Genomic DNA, 17,925 nt, shown 5'->3' with positions numbered 1-17,925 from the left:
TATCATAATCATTAGTGTATATCAATTGTACAACATAATGGGTTTTTGTGTGACACTTTAACACCTGCCTATAAAGTACTTTGGTCACCCTTCCTATCACTTTCTCCTTCTCCCCTCCCCACTCCCTGGGGCCCCTTCTCCTTCCCTCGTGATCCTGCTTCTATTTTCACATTTTCCTTCTTTCCTACCTCACCTAGATTTCATGTATGAAAAAAAGCATACAATATTTTCTGAGTCTGACTTATTTTGCTTAAAATTATAATCTCCATTTCCATCCATTTTCCTGCAAATAACATGATTTTATTCTTTATGGATGAACAGTACACACACACAGACACATATACACCATAATTTCTTTATCCATTCATCCCTCGATGGGCATCTCACCTGATTCCATAACTTGGTTACTATGAATAGGCCCACAAGAAACATTGGCGTGCAGATACCTATGTATGCTGACTTGGATTCCTTCTGGTGGAGACCTAGGAGGGACAGAATTGGATCGAATGGTCTAGTTTTAGATTTTTTGAGGAACCTCCATACTGATTTCCAAAATGTAACCTACTCTTAATATTTAGTAACCGAGTCTCAATCAATCCCAAGTGATCAAGTGTTCAAACCATGTTCAAATAAGATAGATGAGAGCTGTCTGTCACCCATCAGGCTCTCTCTACCTTCCTCCTGGGTTCCACATGTCCCTTCCTCTCCTGTGGCTATTGATATAACCTGCCTATGTGGTGTGGCAGAGAATTCTAAACCATTTTTGGTCTAAACTGATGCCTCATTATAGAATCACAAATTAAAGCAAGCCATTTAAAATCTATAAAACTAGATTTGTTATAATTTTATCTTTTAACAAACATATTTTTTCAATCATACTTCATATTTATTCAAATAATCTGAATATGTTTTTCTTTTTGTCCTCCAAATCAATTTGATACAACTATGGTGAGCATCCCCTTCCTGTCAGGTATAGGGCTGGTGTTGGAAACTTAGGCAGGAGGAAGCCCAGCCCTGCCCTTAAGGAACAAAGGTCTCCCAGTCAGACATTGCCCAGAACCTTAGAATGCAAAGGTACAGAGGCTGCAAAACACTTTTCTACCTCTTACGTAGAACTGTTTCATAAAAAAAAAGAAAAAGCTCAAAGCTACTGCTATGGTCTAGGAATTTGTCCCATTTATAACTCATGTTAAAACTTAATCCCAAAGCCAAATGTTTATGGTGTGAATGAAGTCACAAGAGTTATTCTATAGGGTGCAGGAGAGAGGATCAAGACACTGGGCCCCAGGAAGGAAGGGTGGCACATGCAAAGGCACAGGACGAGATTAGAACCAGGGGCAAGCCAGGCAGGCAGCTGCCTGGGCCCAGTTTCCACATGAAATTCCTTACTTTGTTGAAAGACTAAAATTGATCCTGCTGTCACCAATTCCCTCAAACTAGAAGGAAGCCACTGTAAAGCCGTCCTTCTCTATGCCCATTGCACAGTGCCATGTTTGGCATCTCTACCGGGGTAGACTATGAATATCAAAGAGCCAACCAGAAAAGAACTGTGCCTGTGAAGGACATAAATTCCCAGATTACAAATGCACAACATGGGGAGTGTAAAAACACCCACAAAAGCACACCATTTTCCTGAAATTTAAAAATGTTCAGAACAGAGAGAAGACCCGACGAAGCCTCCAGAGACCAACAACCAGTCACAGCAGAACAGCTTTGGACATCACAGTGGAAGTTCTGAACCTAGAGGCCTATAGAGGAGACCTTCCAAGGTCTAAGGACAAGCTGTGTCTAGCCCAGAAATTCACAACTGGCAAATTCTCCATTAAGTGTGATGATAGACTAATGGCATTTTCAGACACATTTTCTCTCATGAAATGTATCTCCAGGCACCAAAGCAAGAATTTAAACCAATGGAAGGGAAGATACGGGGTGCAGGGAGCATGGAGACGTAGATAGGTGGGAAGTCTACAGAAATTATCACACCCTCAAAAGTTGATTAAACCAAAATTTTAAAATATATGTGTCACAAAAACATAAAAATAAATGAATGAGGAAAAGTAGTGAGTAAAAGAAGAATAAACCAGAGAAAACTTAGTACTCTCAAATGCATACTGTCTGGCTTTAATTCTAAGAACTGGACCACAAATTTGCCAATAGTCTTTCAAGATACTGAGACAATAGAGATACACAATCAGTTACAAGATTTATAGTGTCCACAGGACAAAAACACTACAGCTGTTCCACAGTAATGCAGCTTTTCCTAATACTGGAGACAAATTTTTCCCATGGGTCCTTACAAAGAAGACACTGCATAATGTTATATCAATGCCCTTGAAAATACCCCAATGATGTATACATACAACAGTAAATTTTACATCACTTTTTTTTATCATGTCCATCAAAATCGGCAGATGGCAAAAAACAGAAGCACAATTAATACAAGTCCCAGAGCCAAAGTACATGTGCCATGGGTAACATTTAGCGATGCATGCCCTTCATCCGTCCCCAGTGAATATTGCCTTTCCAACCCAGACTTTTCCCCGAACATTTCTATATTTACCCAAAGTAGAGGAACATCTCTAACACTGGGGCTCAGAAGCATGAGGCAAATGAGACAGACTCAGGTAGTTTAAGAGTTTGGCCTGTGAGGTTCATGAATATGAAGAAGACAAAATTCCTGATTAGGCTGAACACAGTGATGCATACCTATAATCCCAGACACTCACAAGGCAGAAGCAAGAAAATCACAAGTTCAAGAACAGCTTTAGCAACTTAGTGAGATTGGTATCTCAGAATAAAAAATTAAAAGGGCTGGGGAGGTTGTTCAGTGGTAAAGCACCCTTGGGTTCAATCCTCAGTACCAAAAACAAAAAAAGAAAGAAAAAAAATTCCTGGATTAGACAAAGAACCACATTATTCATAGCAATGTGAGTAGTCAGAGTATTAGCATTTGTGCCGGTTCCTCAACCCCAATTCCTATAAGGAATGCAGAGGATCAGATGATACCTTCACACACTCTGGGCTGCGATACAGGAGAGGAACCCTGGATTTAAGGAACCAGAATCTTTTATAATGAGAAGTCTGCCTTTTGCTCCTGAGAGAGGCACTATCTCCATCCTCTAAGGTTGTAAGTGGATCTGCTGTCTACTCCAAAGGCAATTTCTGTGTCTTCCAAGGCTGTTCTCTCTCCAGATATCCTTGGAAAGATAGCCCAGAATAAAGGTAGTCAGTGCTGTCCTTGCAAGACATGTGCAAGAGAACCACAGAAAACTGCTCTCCCCGCCCCCCCCCCCCACCCAACAGTGGTGGGTAGAGGAAATGACAAAAAGCAAATTTCAAGAATAGCTCTCCTAATAACTCTGTGGAGTCCCTGAGAGAAAATATATTCCAAGCCATGCTCAACAAGGCAGAAAGTTCAGATTGTCACAGTGTTTAGCAGTGGTATAAACAGATGGAGCAGTAAGTGAAGAACAGGATGAACAGGGTCCAGGATGGCCATGTGAGTGAAGTCTCGGGAAATCGACATGAATCATCATAAAACTTAAAGCTCACCACTCACAGGGGTCCTGATATAGAATAGGAGAAAAAAATTACAGCTTATGCTGCCATGTCAAGCCATGTAGAAAAGGGAGATAACTTTTCAGGTCAGGCGCAGTTGTAAGACTGCATTTCAGTTGAACAGGAAAGGAGTTACCATAATGTCCACAGCTGGCTGTCCAACCCAACAGGTCACACAATAGTTCTTGGGCTTTTCAAGGATCCACATGCATTCTGCCATAGCACACGCTCAAGTCTTTTGTCCACTTTGTCTTCAGCAATGTCCTCTACCAGCCGGTCAGGCATCTACCTCATTTCCATTGTGAGGTCTAGAGGTTCCCTACTGAATATTTTTCATGACGTTAATTTGGGTAATCTGTTCAAGACCTTTACTTCCATCTGGAACAGAGAACTTTAGATTTGCACTGTTAAAAGAAAAAAAAGTATGCATGACACTTATTAAAGATGATAAAGAAAAGACTGGGGACGTGGTTCAGTGGACGAGCACTTGCCTACCATGTGCCATCAATTCCTCAAAATAAATAAGTAAATAGATGGATAGATAGATGATTGATAGATAGATAGAAAGATAGATAGATAGATAAAAGCTGGTAAAGAAAATTCAAGGCTGGGCATTGGTGGCATATGCCTATAATCCCAGCAGCTCAGGAGGCTGACGCAGGAGGATCAGGAGTTGAAAGCCAGAATTCCTATAAGGAATGCAGAGGACCAGCAACTTGGCAAGGCTGTAAGCAATTCAAGGAGACCCTGTCTCTAAATAAAATACAAATAAAAAGAGCTGGGGATATGGCCCAATGGTTAAGCACCCCTGAGTTCAATCCCTGGTATCAACAAAAAAAAAAGGGATTCAAGAGGAAATTATTCTAATAGGTATAGAGACCACCATGGTGAAGGAGACAGATCAGGCTTGAATCAGACTCCAGAAAGAGCAAATGGGGATTTATAACCAAGTAGTAGAATGGGGGGCAGCAAATGGAAAATTATTAGAAGGAAACATTAAGGATAAGGTGGATTCTTGCTAGACAGACTCAACAGAATTCTTGCTGAAGTCAGGCCAAGGGAAGGTACTCAGATACCAAGGATGGGGAGTTTTGCTAAATTGACTTAGCAGGATTCTTGTTCAAACAGGATTCTACAGTAAGGACACAGAGGGAAGCCTGAAGTCAGGGCCTCCTCAGAAAGGATTCAGAGGAGTTGTACTTAGGTTTAGTAAAAGGAGAGAGTCTCTGCCAGCACCACCTCTCCCTCACAGCTTTAAGAAAATGAAAGAGCACACGGAGGTTGTCATTTCAACTGGACAATGGTACACCACAAAGGCTCTGGAGTAAATTTGAAGATGTCAGCAACATGGGACCTGAGACAGGCAGCAGGCATCCTGAACTTCCTAAGATCAGAGACTTAAGTGATGATCCCTTTCCAGATCCATTGTAACCTCTATATATAACCCAAATAAATGAGCAATAATGTTTTTATTTTTACTTTTTTTAGCAATAATAGTTTTAAAGTATTTCACTTCAAAAATATTCATATAAATAATTTATATATTTGAATATTTGAAAGTAAATTGCACATATCCTAATTCTTTACCTCTAAATACTTTAACATGGGTTTCCTAAGAATAAGATGCATCCCCTATGTAACCACGATATCAATATCATACCTAAGAAAGTTAACAACTGTATAATATCACCAAATATTCCTTCTGTCATCATATTTCCCCAAATGTAGGAAACTTTTACTCCTCACTTGATATTTGATATCTTTCTGCTACAGTCCAAATGTGTTGCCCAAAATTCATGTGTTGGAAACTTAATCCCCAATGAGAGTGTTGGGAGGTGGGGCCTACGGGGAGGTGCTTAGGTCATGGGGATGCACTCATGAATGGATTAATGCCATTATAAAATGAGCTCACACCCTGCTGCTGTTTTGCTGTGTCAAGACAGAGCACCCATCTCCTTTTTGCTCTCTGTCATGTGAGGACACAGAAAGAAGGACTTCAGCAGATGCCTGTGTCTTGATCTTAGAATTCCTAGCTTCAGAACTATAAGAAACAAATTTCTGCATATTATAAATTACCCAGTTTGGGGTATTCTATTATAGTAATACCAATGAACTAAGACATCTTCTCTGATGTTAGAATCTTGTAATATATGCATATATTTCTTCCATAAAACATATTTAGTTAAGAAAGAGAGAGGTAACTAAAAAATTTTTCCCCTGGCCTGATCATGAGTACTAATAGCATTAAAAATTCCACAGTAGCAGCTGGGTGTGGGGGTGCACACCTAGAATTCCATTGACTCAGGAGGCTGAGGCAGGAGGATCACAAGTTCCAGGCCAGCCTCAGCAACTTAGTGAGGACCTAAGCAACTTAGTGAGACCCTGTATAAAAATAAAAAGGGTTGGGTATGTAGCTCAGTGGTAGAATGTTCTTGGGTTCATCTCCCATTCTGAAAACAAACAAAAAAAATTCACAGTGTAACAAAATTAATTTTGAGGGAAAGTAGAATAGACTTAAAATGACCATCCATCAAGAACAGAAATTTGTTCAATTGTGTGCTGGTAGATCCTGGGAGGGAAAAGGGGTTCTGATTTCCTGATTGGTGGTGGTTTCTAATTTCCTTGATTTAAATACTCCTCTCATGGTGGGTGTTGACATCTTTAAACATGGAGATGGGTGGGAAATGCATTTAATTTCCAATAGGAGTTGACTGCAGCACATCACAAATACGTCCCAAAGATTCCTTCTTTGTAAACCAGCCCTTACATTCAGATGCTGTGGAGTCTGAAAAGTGCTGGAGTGAGTTTGAGGGGGAGATGGGGCATGAAAAAAGTTAACTCTAGGAAGCAAATTTCTGATGCACTGGAAGAAAATCTCTTTCTCTTCTTTTGAGCCTGTGTGTGTGTGTGTGTGTGTGAAATTTTTGTTCAAATTCTTTCTTTGGTGTGTGTTGATATTCTAAGAAAATTGAAGGTGAATGAACTCAGACTTGGAGTGGTACAATTGTTCATGTAAGTTTAGTGGTCAGTTGTAGTTTTTTGCTTATCTTATAAATTTGGTTCCAGCACCCAATGCCCTCATCAAGATCTCTACATATTTCTAAGAGTTTAAATTTTCTAGGTACCTACCCCTGAACCCAATTTCCTGCCTTTGATGGGCTCTTCATTTTTTATTTCTTCTCATCTGAAGTAGTTGCCTTTACTTTTCTCCTACTTGACATGGATGCAGGATTTAGTCCCTTTTCCCTGATTCCTACTCAACACCCAGAAAAAGAGAGAGAGGGGAAAAAATTAATGAAGCCATAGGAACAGGGGAAAAGAAGGAAGCAGCAAAGGAGAGGAGGAAGGAGAGAAATTTAGCCAGCTTTATGACTATTCTACTTTCCCTCAAAATTAATTTTGTTACACTGTGAATTTTTGTTTGTTTGTTTGTTTTCAGAATGGGAGATGAACCCAAGAACATAGGGTTGCAGGGAGATGTCCCAGCTTAAAAACCCTCACTAGCCAATCATCTTAGGTCTTTTATATTGTCCACTTTCTCCCGAAGCCCTGCTGTAATTCCTTCTTATGCTGAGTTAAACAAATGTCTCTTTGTTATCGTTTCCCACCAATCCATTCCCTTAGGGCTTCACCTGTGAGGATTAGATTCTCCTACCACAGAAAACTCAAAATAGCATTGCCACAAAGTTCAATCTCACTGTAGAAATTGGAATATTTGTAGCCCAGGGCTGGAATGGTAAACACCTTTTCTTCACAAGACTATCAGGTACCTAGATCTCCACACTCTAGGCCTTTCTTCCTCAAGCTCTGAGGTGACGGCAGGTGGAGGGGAAATAGAACAAAGAAAAGAAGTGAAGGGCATATGCCAAGCATCTCCTAGGGGTGGTTCCCCAAAGCTACTATAAACCTTCTGCTTACATCCCATTTGCCAGAACCCAGTCACAGAGACAAAGAGGCTGGGAAGTGTATTTAATCTGATCAGCCATGGGCTTTACTAAAAGCTGTATTGCTGTGGGAAAAGAGGATCACTACAATCTTGGCCATCCATGCCTTCCAAAGCATTTTTCAAAATGAGAACATTTGCTATCCCAGTGGCATTCTGAATTACCTGATAAAATAAATTCTTTTTAACACCTGCTACACTAGAATTCTGTGAAAAAAGCCTTAAAGATCTCCTAGTATTACCTACTAGGATTTATCCCAGACCCACTCAAATTACTGGTAGATTTTAATTGGCTTGATGTGCATTCATTTAGTAAACATATATTAAGCACCAACTGTGCGCCATGTACCATATCCAAAGATCCTCTCCTCAGTTGAGCAATACCTAGTTCCTTTCATTAAGGAACTCACAGCTGAATGGCCCAGGTTAAGAAGTTTCTCACATCACAAAAAACTCTCAGTGTTTTGTTTTTATTGTACAAATCAGGAAGCCAAAGGTTCAGAGTAATAAAGGAGTCTGAAAAAGAGAATTAAGTTGTAGCAAAGAGCTAATATCCAACTCTGTCTTTTTATTCCTAGCTTACCATTCTGTACTACAGTGTTTTCTGTAATTATTCTATGCCTTTTTCAACTGTCTAACCAAAAAGTGGGTGAATGATTTGATCAATTGGTTTTTCTTCAGTTTTTATTCTCAGAAGATTTCTCATATAAGATTTCCTACATTTCAAATTTCCTTTGTTTTATTGGTATGTTAAAGCTCTTGTACTTCTTTCCCATCCACTTTAATCTTTTCTTTGATTTAGAATACATTGTTTTGGGATTCGTGTCTTTTCAAGATTTCATTACGACTTCCAACTATAACCTGTAACCAGCAGATTGGAAGCTGTCTCTCCTTATACTGTTTATTTCAAAGAAAGTAGGAAGTGAAGTTAAGCAAACTGGACCTCATTTATTTGTCCCAAAGGGCACATAACATTTCCAAGAAGTGAACAAAATAACAAGTAATACAACATCTACAGTGTGCTCACAATAATAAATTTTCTGTCCTCTAAGTCTTCATTTTTCCAGTCAAGTCTCACATTTTATTAAACTTCATACACTATAGGCAAACCTCTGACTCTTGTGAATTACATGTTATTTTTTAAAATTACTTCAATCACATAAAAAATTAACTTTGAGAAGAAGCCAGATTAAATCCATTTTAAAATCCTTTCATAGTAATAGAAGTTGTTTTAACTTCTCAAGAAAGTTCTGATATCAAGAAAAAGACATTACTGAGAATAGAAAACTCTAAAATTATAGTATTACTAATATTTTCTGTGAAATGCTATTATTTTATGTTTGTTTATTTGTTTATTTATTTATTTTGCTAAGGGAATTTCTAGGCATTTTCAAATTCCCAACAACCTCTACTTCAGAGGAAGGGCAGGAAGTTTATTAGGGGGACACAACTAGCCTAGTCAAATGTGTACGTGCCTCAGTCCATATTTTCTTGGGCAGTTAATTCTACAATAAACAATCGATGCCATTTATAAGGAATTTACTCTGTGTTCTAATACTTGTCTGAAGCTTTAACATTTGTTGTCCCATTTAATGATCCCAATAGATCTATGTGTAACTAGTAAAATATTCAATTCGTAGCTAAAGAATGCACAGGTGATAAAGGAGTTGAGTACAGATGCAATCCCACAAAGCAAACTTTATATCCCTAACAGACAATTGTACATCAAATAATAAGGACAATTGGAAAACAGATAAAGTACACAAATATCGAACTCACATAGGACTAAAAAGCACACTAGAAGATCATCGACCTCACTAGTAAACTGCCAAAATTGCCTAGGCAATTAAAAAAAAAAAAAAAAAAAGAACTCACAGACTTCAGGAAGCATCTTGGAGGAGAGGATTAAAGGAAAAAAATGCATTCCAGAATAGAAAGGGTCATTTAAGTTAATATAATTAAACCCCATAAGATGTACTTAAGAAGCCTGGCAACTATAGACTTAAAGAACAATCAGCAAGACTAAAGAGGGGGTAGATGAACCCCTCCCAATTCCTCCTGCTAAGTATAGCTAAACAAACTTAAAAACCTACAAAGTGGAAGGAAACAGGAAGGTCATTTAGAGACCTTGAGATCCAGGGAACAACCCAATGCTGAGATCTCTGGGTTTTCTCATAATGTAGTATATCCTGGACTGGATGCTAGAGAAGCCAGCAGCCTAGAAATGCCAAAGAAAACTGAAAAGTGTGTACTTATCAGCCAAAGAACCACAAAGGAAGCAGCCTAACAAGACAGAGAACTTTTAGATAATTATCACCCTATCCCGGACAAACACCACAGAAAAACCTGACTCTACCCTGACCTGCGCCAGCAAAAGCCAGGTGAGGTACCTAGGCGGTGCATGGCCAGCAGTAAAGAGATGCCTTGACGGTATCCCCAGAGGCCAAGTGTGGAGATCCTGGACCTCCAGCCCCACCTAGTGGCCAGGAGGCAGTGTCCCATCTTGGCAGTGTCCGCAAGTCAGTGGGAAGTCGGAACATTCAGGGCCTTCAAATAGTACCAGACCCCCTTTTCCCTCCTCCGTGGCAAGGGAGATTCCTCGGGAAACAGAACAAAGTGCCCCCTCCCAGCCAGAGTGGTGTCACAGAGGGCTGTGGAAGTCCGGACACAGGCCCCCAGCCAGCTCTAAGGAGGACCCCCAGTGTCAACAGAAGCTGACGGAGGATCCCGGACTGTCACCCCCACTTCACAGCATCTCTTTCTTCATCAGAATGATGTCAGGAGAGACCTTTAACTAAAAAGGAAGAAAGTTTAACTAAAATTCATAGTTTCATAACATACACATTAAATGTCCATAACGCAATTTTACAAATCACTCATACAGAGAACCGAGAAAAATCTCAGCTTGAATGAGAAAATGCTACGGACCCAGACCCATTTAGCCCGCTGCAGTCTGTTAATCACTAAAAGGACAAGTTTTGCAAGACATAGTTTATTCCTGAGGGTGGCAAACAGGAGATGGGAGTTCCACGTCTCAACTCTGTCTCCTAGACCACAGCATTTGGGGTATTTACGGAAGCAGCAGCACCAAGGTCTCAAGCATGGGGAAACGTGATTGGAGGTTAAGGAAAGATGACGTAATCAATGGCCTGCGCATGCGTGATCAAACCAGCGCTCTTGAGACTTGCTTCCAGAAAATAATGATGTTAGAGTGCTATGAGGGTGGTGTTCTTAACCCTCTGATATCAAAAGGCCACCCATCGAGTGAAGAGGCAATAATTTCAACCGGTTGGAGCTATCGGGTTCCTGAATGACACCTAGGCAACTGTTACCATCCTGACCAATACATCAGAGATGTTATCTATAGCCAACTTGATGGGAGGGTGTATAGTGCTTAGCTAAATGACCTCAGAATTGTCATTAAAAGCAAAGGAAACTAGAAGTTTTGTTAAGATTTTTCTGTTTCAAAAGATAGTCAACAGATGCCATACAAAAATCTCTTCAGATGTTGTAAGTCTCTGAGGAAGATTTTAAAGTAGCCATCATAAAAATGCCTCAGTGAGCAACTATGAACATGCTGGAAAACAAAAAGAAAAACAGAAAATCAAAGAAATTGAAGATGTAAAGAACTAATGAGAACATTTGAACATTTGCAATAATCAAAATTTAAAACTCTCTTGATATCCAGGCACAGTGGAACATAATCTCAGCTACTAGGGAAGCTAAGGCAGGAAGCTCACAAGTTCCATGCCAGCCTGGGCAACTTAATAGACCCTGTCTTAAAAACAAAAAATAAAAATGTTTCAATGGTACAGCACTTGCCAGTAGTTGGGGGGGGGGGTGTAAAATGTATTCCATGGATAGATGAATAGCAGAATGGAGAATAGAGAAAGTATGATTAGTAAACTGGAAGATAGAAAAAAAGAAAGTGCCCAATCAAAACAATAGGAAGAAATGGGTATAAAACAGAATATCAGGGACCTGTGGTACTATACTGAAAGAAAACTCCTGTCATCAGAGTCCAGGAAGGAGAGAATGAGGTGGTACCTGAAAAGTGCTTAGGAAATAATGGCTAAACATTTCCCAAATTTGGCACAAAATAAAGATTCAGGAAGTTGAGAAAACTCAAACAGGATAAATCCTGTTTATCCTTGAGTATAAAACCTCAAACAGGAAGCCAAGAAACCTCAACCTTAAAGAAACTCATGCTAATAAGACACATGAAACTTCTAAAATTTAAAGACAAAAATAGATTTTGATATTTAGATCCACCAGTTCAATTACTTCCAACAAATTGAATGAAAGCACAATCACCTTTGATTTCTAAAGAACACCTTCTACCATCCATATCTTTTACTATTCATAGCTTTTTGCAATATTTTCTTTCCAAGAGAAAGCATTAAGAATATAGTGAAATGGCCCTGGAGTGGGGTTTCTCAGCCTACTGAACTGTAAACTCTCTTTCAGTAAATATAAAAAGTTTATGCCACATTTAAATATGATTTTAACTTCAAGATAAACTATTAGCTCTAAATAAAATAAAAATAAGCATCTCAATCATCTACTCACCAGACTGATAGGGTGGACAGTGATGTGTAGGATGAGTGAATTCATGAAAAGCCATATAACTTGCCTCAGTGCAATGTGGCTTTCACTGGTGGAAATGGTACCTCTGAAATACACTGTTTCTCAAGAAGTAAGCAAACAGATAAAAATTATTTAGCCTTCTAGGAAGATTCAGACAAAATTCTGTACTAAAAAATATTTTAAATCCCAGAAAAAAATAATTTCCTCTAATGATGGGAGGGTTTATTACTCAGGGTTTACACAGATTAGAGATCTCTGACCTACATGCTTTTGCAGAGTCTCTTTGGGGGCTAAGGCTGGCCTTTCCCTAGCTTCATATATTGAAGCAGTTTTGCAATTTTCCACACTATGGTTGCTCCTGCCTTGATGTGGCTTCTGTTGGCCAGCATCTGTCATAAACAAGGAGAAAGGCCTACAGATCATTCCACAGCTGCCTGGGTACCCTGTTTCTGCAGTACTTAAAAAGTTAACCATGACAATTGTTGATCATGACATAAGATTCTAGATTCCATCTCTCCTCTGGGTCCTATCACCCAGATTTCAAAGAAAAAAATAGAAATAATCTGAAAATCCATCAACAGGGAAGAAAATTAAAAATAATCTTTAAGTCCATTATTAGGAAATTACAGTATACTTTTCCCATAAAATACCATGTAGTGATCAAAAAGAATGAAGTAAGCCTGAATATATAAAACTTGGAATATTTTCCAGAATTTATGGGAAAAAAAGGGATATGCAGTGCAACATGAAACTATCTATAACAGGCACATATGAGGGAACCACACCGAGTTGCAAATGGGAAGGATTGGGAACAGCATTGGGTGGAAGAATGCTTTGACTTTGGAATCTGTTTTCAGATTGATTTGTTTATATTAAAAAAATTTTTCATGTTTTGCTCATGCACATGGACTTATGAACACTTTAAAAATTAAGATCAAGATGAAAAATTGAGTTAGTGGAAGACTCAGTAGAGACTACAGGATATTGGATTATGAAGGGAAAAGACCAACTTGGACAATACATGGTGTTTTGTGGGAAAGGTATTAATTTCCTTTTAGTGGACTGGAAGATTCTTTCCTGTTGATGGATTTTCAGGTTATTTCTATTTTTTATGCTAAAAACTATATTGTAATGATCATTCCTTTATGTTTTTCTCTGTTCACATTCACCTTGTCTAAGGAGATGGGAAAGAAGCTAACAGCTAAACTTTAGTTCTAAATTCCTTGTAAACATGCTAAAAACTGGGACCTATTGGCAAATAGACTAATGATATTTGCTAAGAGGACTTTTATCTAAGGAATGCTTTTAGTGGTTCATAGCTGGTTAAGGATTTTTTATAATAAACTTAGAATTTATGGATGTTTGCAAGATTCTTGAAAGTTACAAAAGCTATACAACTTCAGAGGATATAATCTGGTCATGTTTCCTTACCTAAAGGCTCTCTGCTCTCTTCTAAGTTAAACTTTCTTACTAACTTGAGAAATAGCACAATGTAATAATAAAGCAAATGCATTCTGGAGTAGAGTGTGGGGTTTGAATCCAGGTCAGCCACTTGCTAAGTATGGCCTCAGAAAAGCTACCTAAGTTTTTGTGACAAGGCCAATTTCATAGTCATGTAACGATTATATGAGATAATGCGACAACACCAAGAATAATACCTGGAACATGGTAAATGATCAAACAATGATACACAATCATAGGAGCTCTTTATTTTTCTTACATATTAATTGTATGATTATTAAGTATTAGTATTTTGTGACTATTTTCTTATCTGCTATTGTTTATAAACATTTGTAAGATAGGGATTTTTGTTCATTTGTTTGCAGTGGTGGGGATTGAGCCCAGGGGCTCGAGCATGTAAGGCAATTGCTCTACCACTGAATCACACCCCCAGTCAAGGACTCTTTTTCTTTTTTAATGCAATCAAATCTGTCATTTTTTTCCTTTACAAACTTTATTATAACCTAATTTTTATCTAAATCATTTTATTGACTGCTGCAAACGTGAGTTCACATTTTCATTAATGTGCCTTCTGATTTCGGGGTCAGGATCTTAAGAGTCTTCTCTGGTCTCACCAAACTCCACTGCTGTTCTTTTTTCACAGAGGACAACTGTTGGTACTGCTTTTTCACTCTCCCTCTGAACTATTGCTTTTCTTTCCATATTATATTCCCTGAAAAATCTTATCTACTCCAATGATTTCAACAAAGTCCCTTTAGGCAGATGACAATGAAACTGTCAGTCCAGTATTTGGGTATTTCTAACTTGATTTTTTATAATCATCTTAACCTAAATTTCTTCCTAAATTGAACTTTATATAGTTATATATATATATACTAAAATGGAAAAATCTCTAAGGGATAAATACTCTTTTAGTTTTTTTCCTTTAACTTATAATAAATAGTATAACTAAAGAATATAACTATTTATAAGTAACATGTAATCATGTAATATGCAATCATGTGTCCTCTGGGAAGACACACAAAAATGGGTACAAGTAGTTACAACACATAAGACTTCTCGCTTTAACTTTTTTGAGCCTCTTGAATTTTGTACCACCATATGTAATGCCTGTTCAAAAATAAATACAAGTCTATTAAGAAATACAAGGAACCACCTCATCAGTCCCATCACACCTATTGTCTGTTTTGGGTGGTGATATCCCTCATCTACTCAGTTTCTACTAAGCACTTGGGAATCATCCACCATCTTCTCAAATGCACATCTAATTTCCATATTCTGCTGACATGCCTCAGAAAGGAACCCTTCCATCCACCCACACATTTAATTGCAACCCTGGGATTATACAATAAGCTAAACCCTTTTGTCTGGGCTACAGACAAAAAGATGAGATACTGTCAGGACAATACCCTCAAGAAGCCCCAGAGCTTAGAGATGCAGAGCAGCACACATAGTACTTCTTAAATAACCAATTCCATAAGCCATTTACAAGTATTTATTTAGGTAAGAGGTCATAAAATATATTTTATAACATACATAAGAAAAAACACATTTGAATGATTAAAAAATAAAATGACAGGTGACAGAATTTAGTGTTTAGAAATGAAATCATCAATAACTTCTAACAATTCAAAGAAAAAACTCAAAGTGTATCTAAAAGTTGAGACTATGTTTTACAATATTTTATAATAAAAAAGTATTAGACTTTTAAAGGCAATACATGACATAATGGTTTTCTGAATGATTTCAAAATAGGTTTTAAGACACTGTCATACATAGACATGGGAAAAGAAAAGACAAGAACTTTGGCAAGCAAAGTATTAATCCATAGCAGCTTGGTAAAAGTTTACTTCTTTTAATATAAAAATTCTTCAATTTAAATTTGTTCTTGTTATAGGAGCAGAAAGAATTAATATGGTAATGTGTGAGAAATCTATAAGCTACATGGCAAAAAGGATTATTTCAATAAAGCCTGACTTCTATGAAAAATGTGCACCACACTGCATATATAGTAACTGGGTAAATGTAAACCTTGTGATTATTAACTCTTCTATATAAAATATTTAACCCCCAAATCTCACAAAATGCTCCCTATATTTCTTTTTTAAATGCAGCCTCAAGCTTTAAACTAACATACATTTGCTATTTGAAAAAGTTCTCATCTCCATTTTTAAAAATGTTCTGTAAAGTACTTAAGAAAAAAAAAATTTTTCAGTATGCTGGTAACAAGCTTTCAAAAAACTACCAAAGCTAGAGAAGGGATCACCAAACCAGAGGTTTCCTTCTCTAACCCCTGGAAGACCGTGCTACTTGGAGGCTCATAGCTCCAAGAAGATAACTCAGGATTTCTAACTTAAAAAAAAAAAAAAATTGTCATGAATAACTGGATAATTAAATTTCTAGGAAAATGAAATTTTTCTATTTGGATTACGCAAAGTCAATTATAATGAATTGCCTTCCAATTATTTATGAATTATGAATGAAAGATGAGAAATCAGTTGTTACATACAAAAGATAAATACTGCATAATATGTAGTGAATATTTGCACAAACCCTCTTATTTAAAGCATTAAATGCAATCAGTAAGTCTGATGCTCTTAAATGTGTTTTCTTAAAATACATTTATGACACAACTCAAAAAAACCTCTAAATGGTACAGAAACATTTTTAAGGCTTTCCTATAGGTTTATAACAAGCATCGGGTTGCCATAGGCGAATATCAACAAGAACCTGATTGAGTTTTTGCATCCAGAGATCCCGCTCTTCCTTAGTATCTGCAGACAGCCAGTTCCTACAGGAACAAACAAACAGAGGTCAGAATCTCCTCCATCTCATTCCATACCTTCATGTAGCCTTGCTAAGAAAAATGAAACCAAAAAAAAAAAGCCTAAATAAATCAGTAAAAAGAGTTAGTCTTAACACCTTTTAATGAGTTCTAATAAAGAACCACAAAATGAGATGTTTTTCTAAGTATAATAGAGTAAAATTATCCTGTTTGGTTAGCTGATCATAACTCACACTAACGACGTTTCCAACAAAGAAGGTGTTTCACACAGGCAGTCTTGCCTAGGTAATTTGGCAATGTGAGACACCCACTGAGTATAGGCAGCTTCCTAGTAATACTATCACAGCTCAAATCTGAGTTATCGATATCCTTGAGAGCTCAAATCTGAGTAACCGATATCCTTAAGACTCAGGCTCCCTAAAAGCTGGATGCTCTTGGATCTTAACCTGCCTTTATAGGTAATGCCACTGTCATTGTTCCCCATTATTTTTGTCCTACTATGCTGGTAGAACATGGTGGTACTTAAAATAAAGATTCTAAGACTTTTGTCATACCAGGAATCTCTTCCTTGCATCCATATTAGCAACAAGTTGAATGAATAACTGGTTGATGGGGTGAGCAATGGCAGGGAAAGGGGGAGTTCCCTAATTCCCAGACAGACCGTCCTTCTAGAGAATAGCCATTTATCTGTTAAAGGGTTTTATGCTGTACTCATTTTATACCTTTACAATTTGTCATTTATACTAAAATGGTGCAAAAATGAATAAGGGGGTAAATTTACCATTTCCGAAATGTTAATAAAAAGAATATTACTTGGAATAACAATGACCTTTTGTAGTGCTCAACATTGTGCTGTGTATCTATTCATTAACTCTCTTGTCACTCTATGAAGTTTCTTTTTCCCTTTTGACACAGGAGAATTCAGAGAACTAGCAAAGTTAAGTGACCTGCCATGATTACATCTATTAAGTTACCAAGTTAGGTTTGTAGAGCCAGAAGTGTAGCTTATGGTTTGATCCCCAGTGCCCAAAACAAATTAAAAAACAAAACAAAAAAACACTTAGGTCTGTTGACTTTAAAGCTCCACTATAAATATTGCCTCCCCATGTGATAAGGTATTTCCAGTTCAAATATGTAGTGTCTACTGTAAGGTAGGCAATATTGATCAGGAGAAATCTTTTATGATGAAGAAGGGAAATAGAGCAAGCCTGGTTAATAAAAATGAAAATGAGGTACATTAAATTTAGATAAACGGTATATGTTTAAAAGGCACTAACTACAGAGAAACGGATCGACAAAAAAGAATGCAGAATTGCAGCGTATTTTTATTGTTATGATCAAAAAATAAAATAACTTTTAAACCCTCAAGCAAAGCTTAAGATAGCCAGGACTATAAACTGAGAATATGCTTGGATAAAACAGAACACAACCAAGTTATGATAATGTTATAAGAAAAACTACACATAAATAAACAAAATAATTAGAGCAATAGGTAATCTAGCTACTTCTACCATAGGGGAAGTCCCAAAGAGCAGTGTAGAAGGGTTTATGCAGCAAGTAAAAAATAAGATTATATGAAAAATATGAGTAA

At 37.5% G+C, this 17,925-nt stretch overlaps 1 protein-coding gene across 2 annotated transcripts in view; it reads right to left on the bottom strand.

The window, feature by feature from the left end:
- Positions 1–15,129: 15,129 nt before the first annotated feature.
- Anln (anillin, actin binding protein) overlaps positions 15,130–17,925 on the bottom strand; it is a 59,734-nt gene continuing 56,938 nt past the window's right edge. For both annotated transcript variants that reach the window (XM_071608451.1, XM_027939672.2), the window contains one exon: positions 15,130–16,340. In XM_071608451.1, coding sequence (XP_071464552.1) covers positions 16,217–16,340 — 124 coding nt within the window. In that variant the 3' untranslated portion in view covers positions 15,130–16,216. The remainder of the gene's footprint in view (positions 16,341–17,925) is intronic.

Source organism: Marmota flaviventris, chromosome 1 (assembly GCF_047511675.1).
Source record: "Marmota flaviventris isolate mMarFla1 chromosome 1, mMarFla1.hap1, whole genome shotgun sequence".
NCBI lineage: Eukaryota > Metazoa > Chordata > Mammalia > Rodentia > Sciuridae > Marmota > Marmota flaviventris.
The sequence above is the reverse complement of the archived record's forward strand: the minus strand, read 5'-3'. Positions and strand labels throughout refer to the sequence as shown.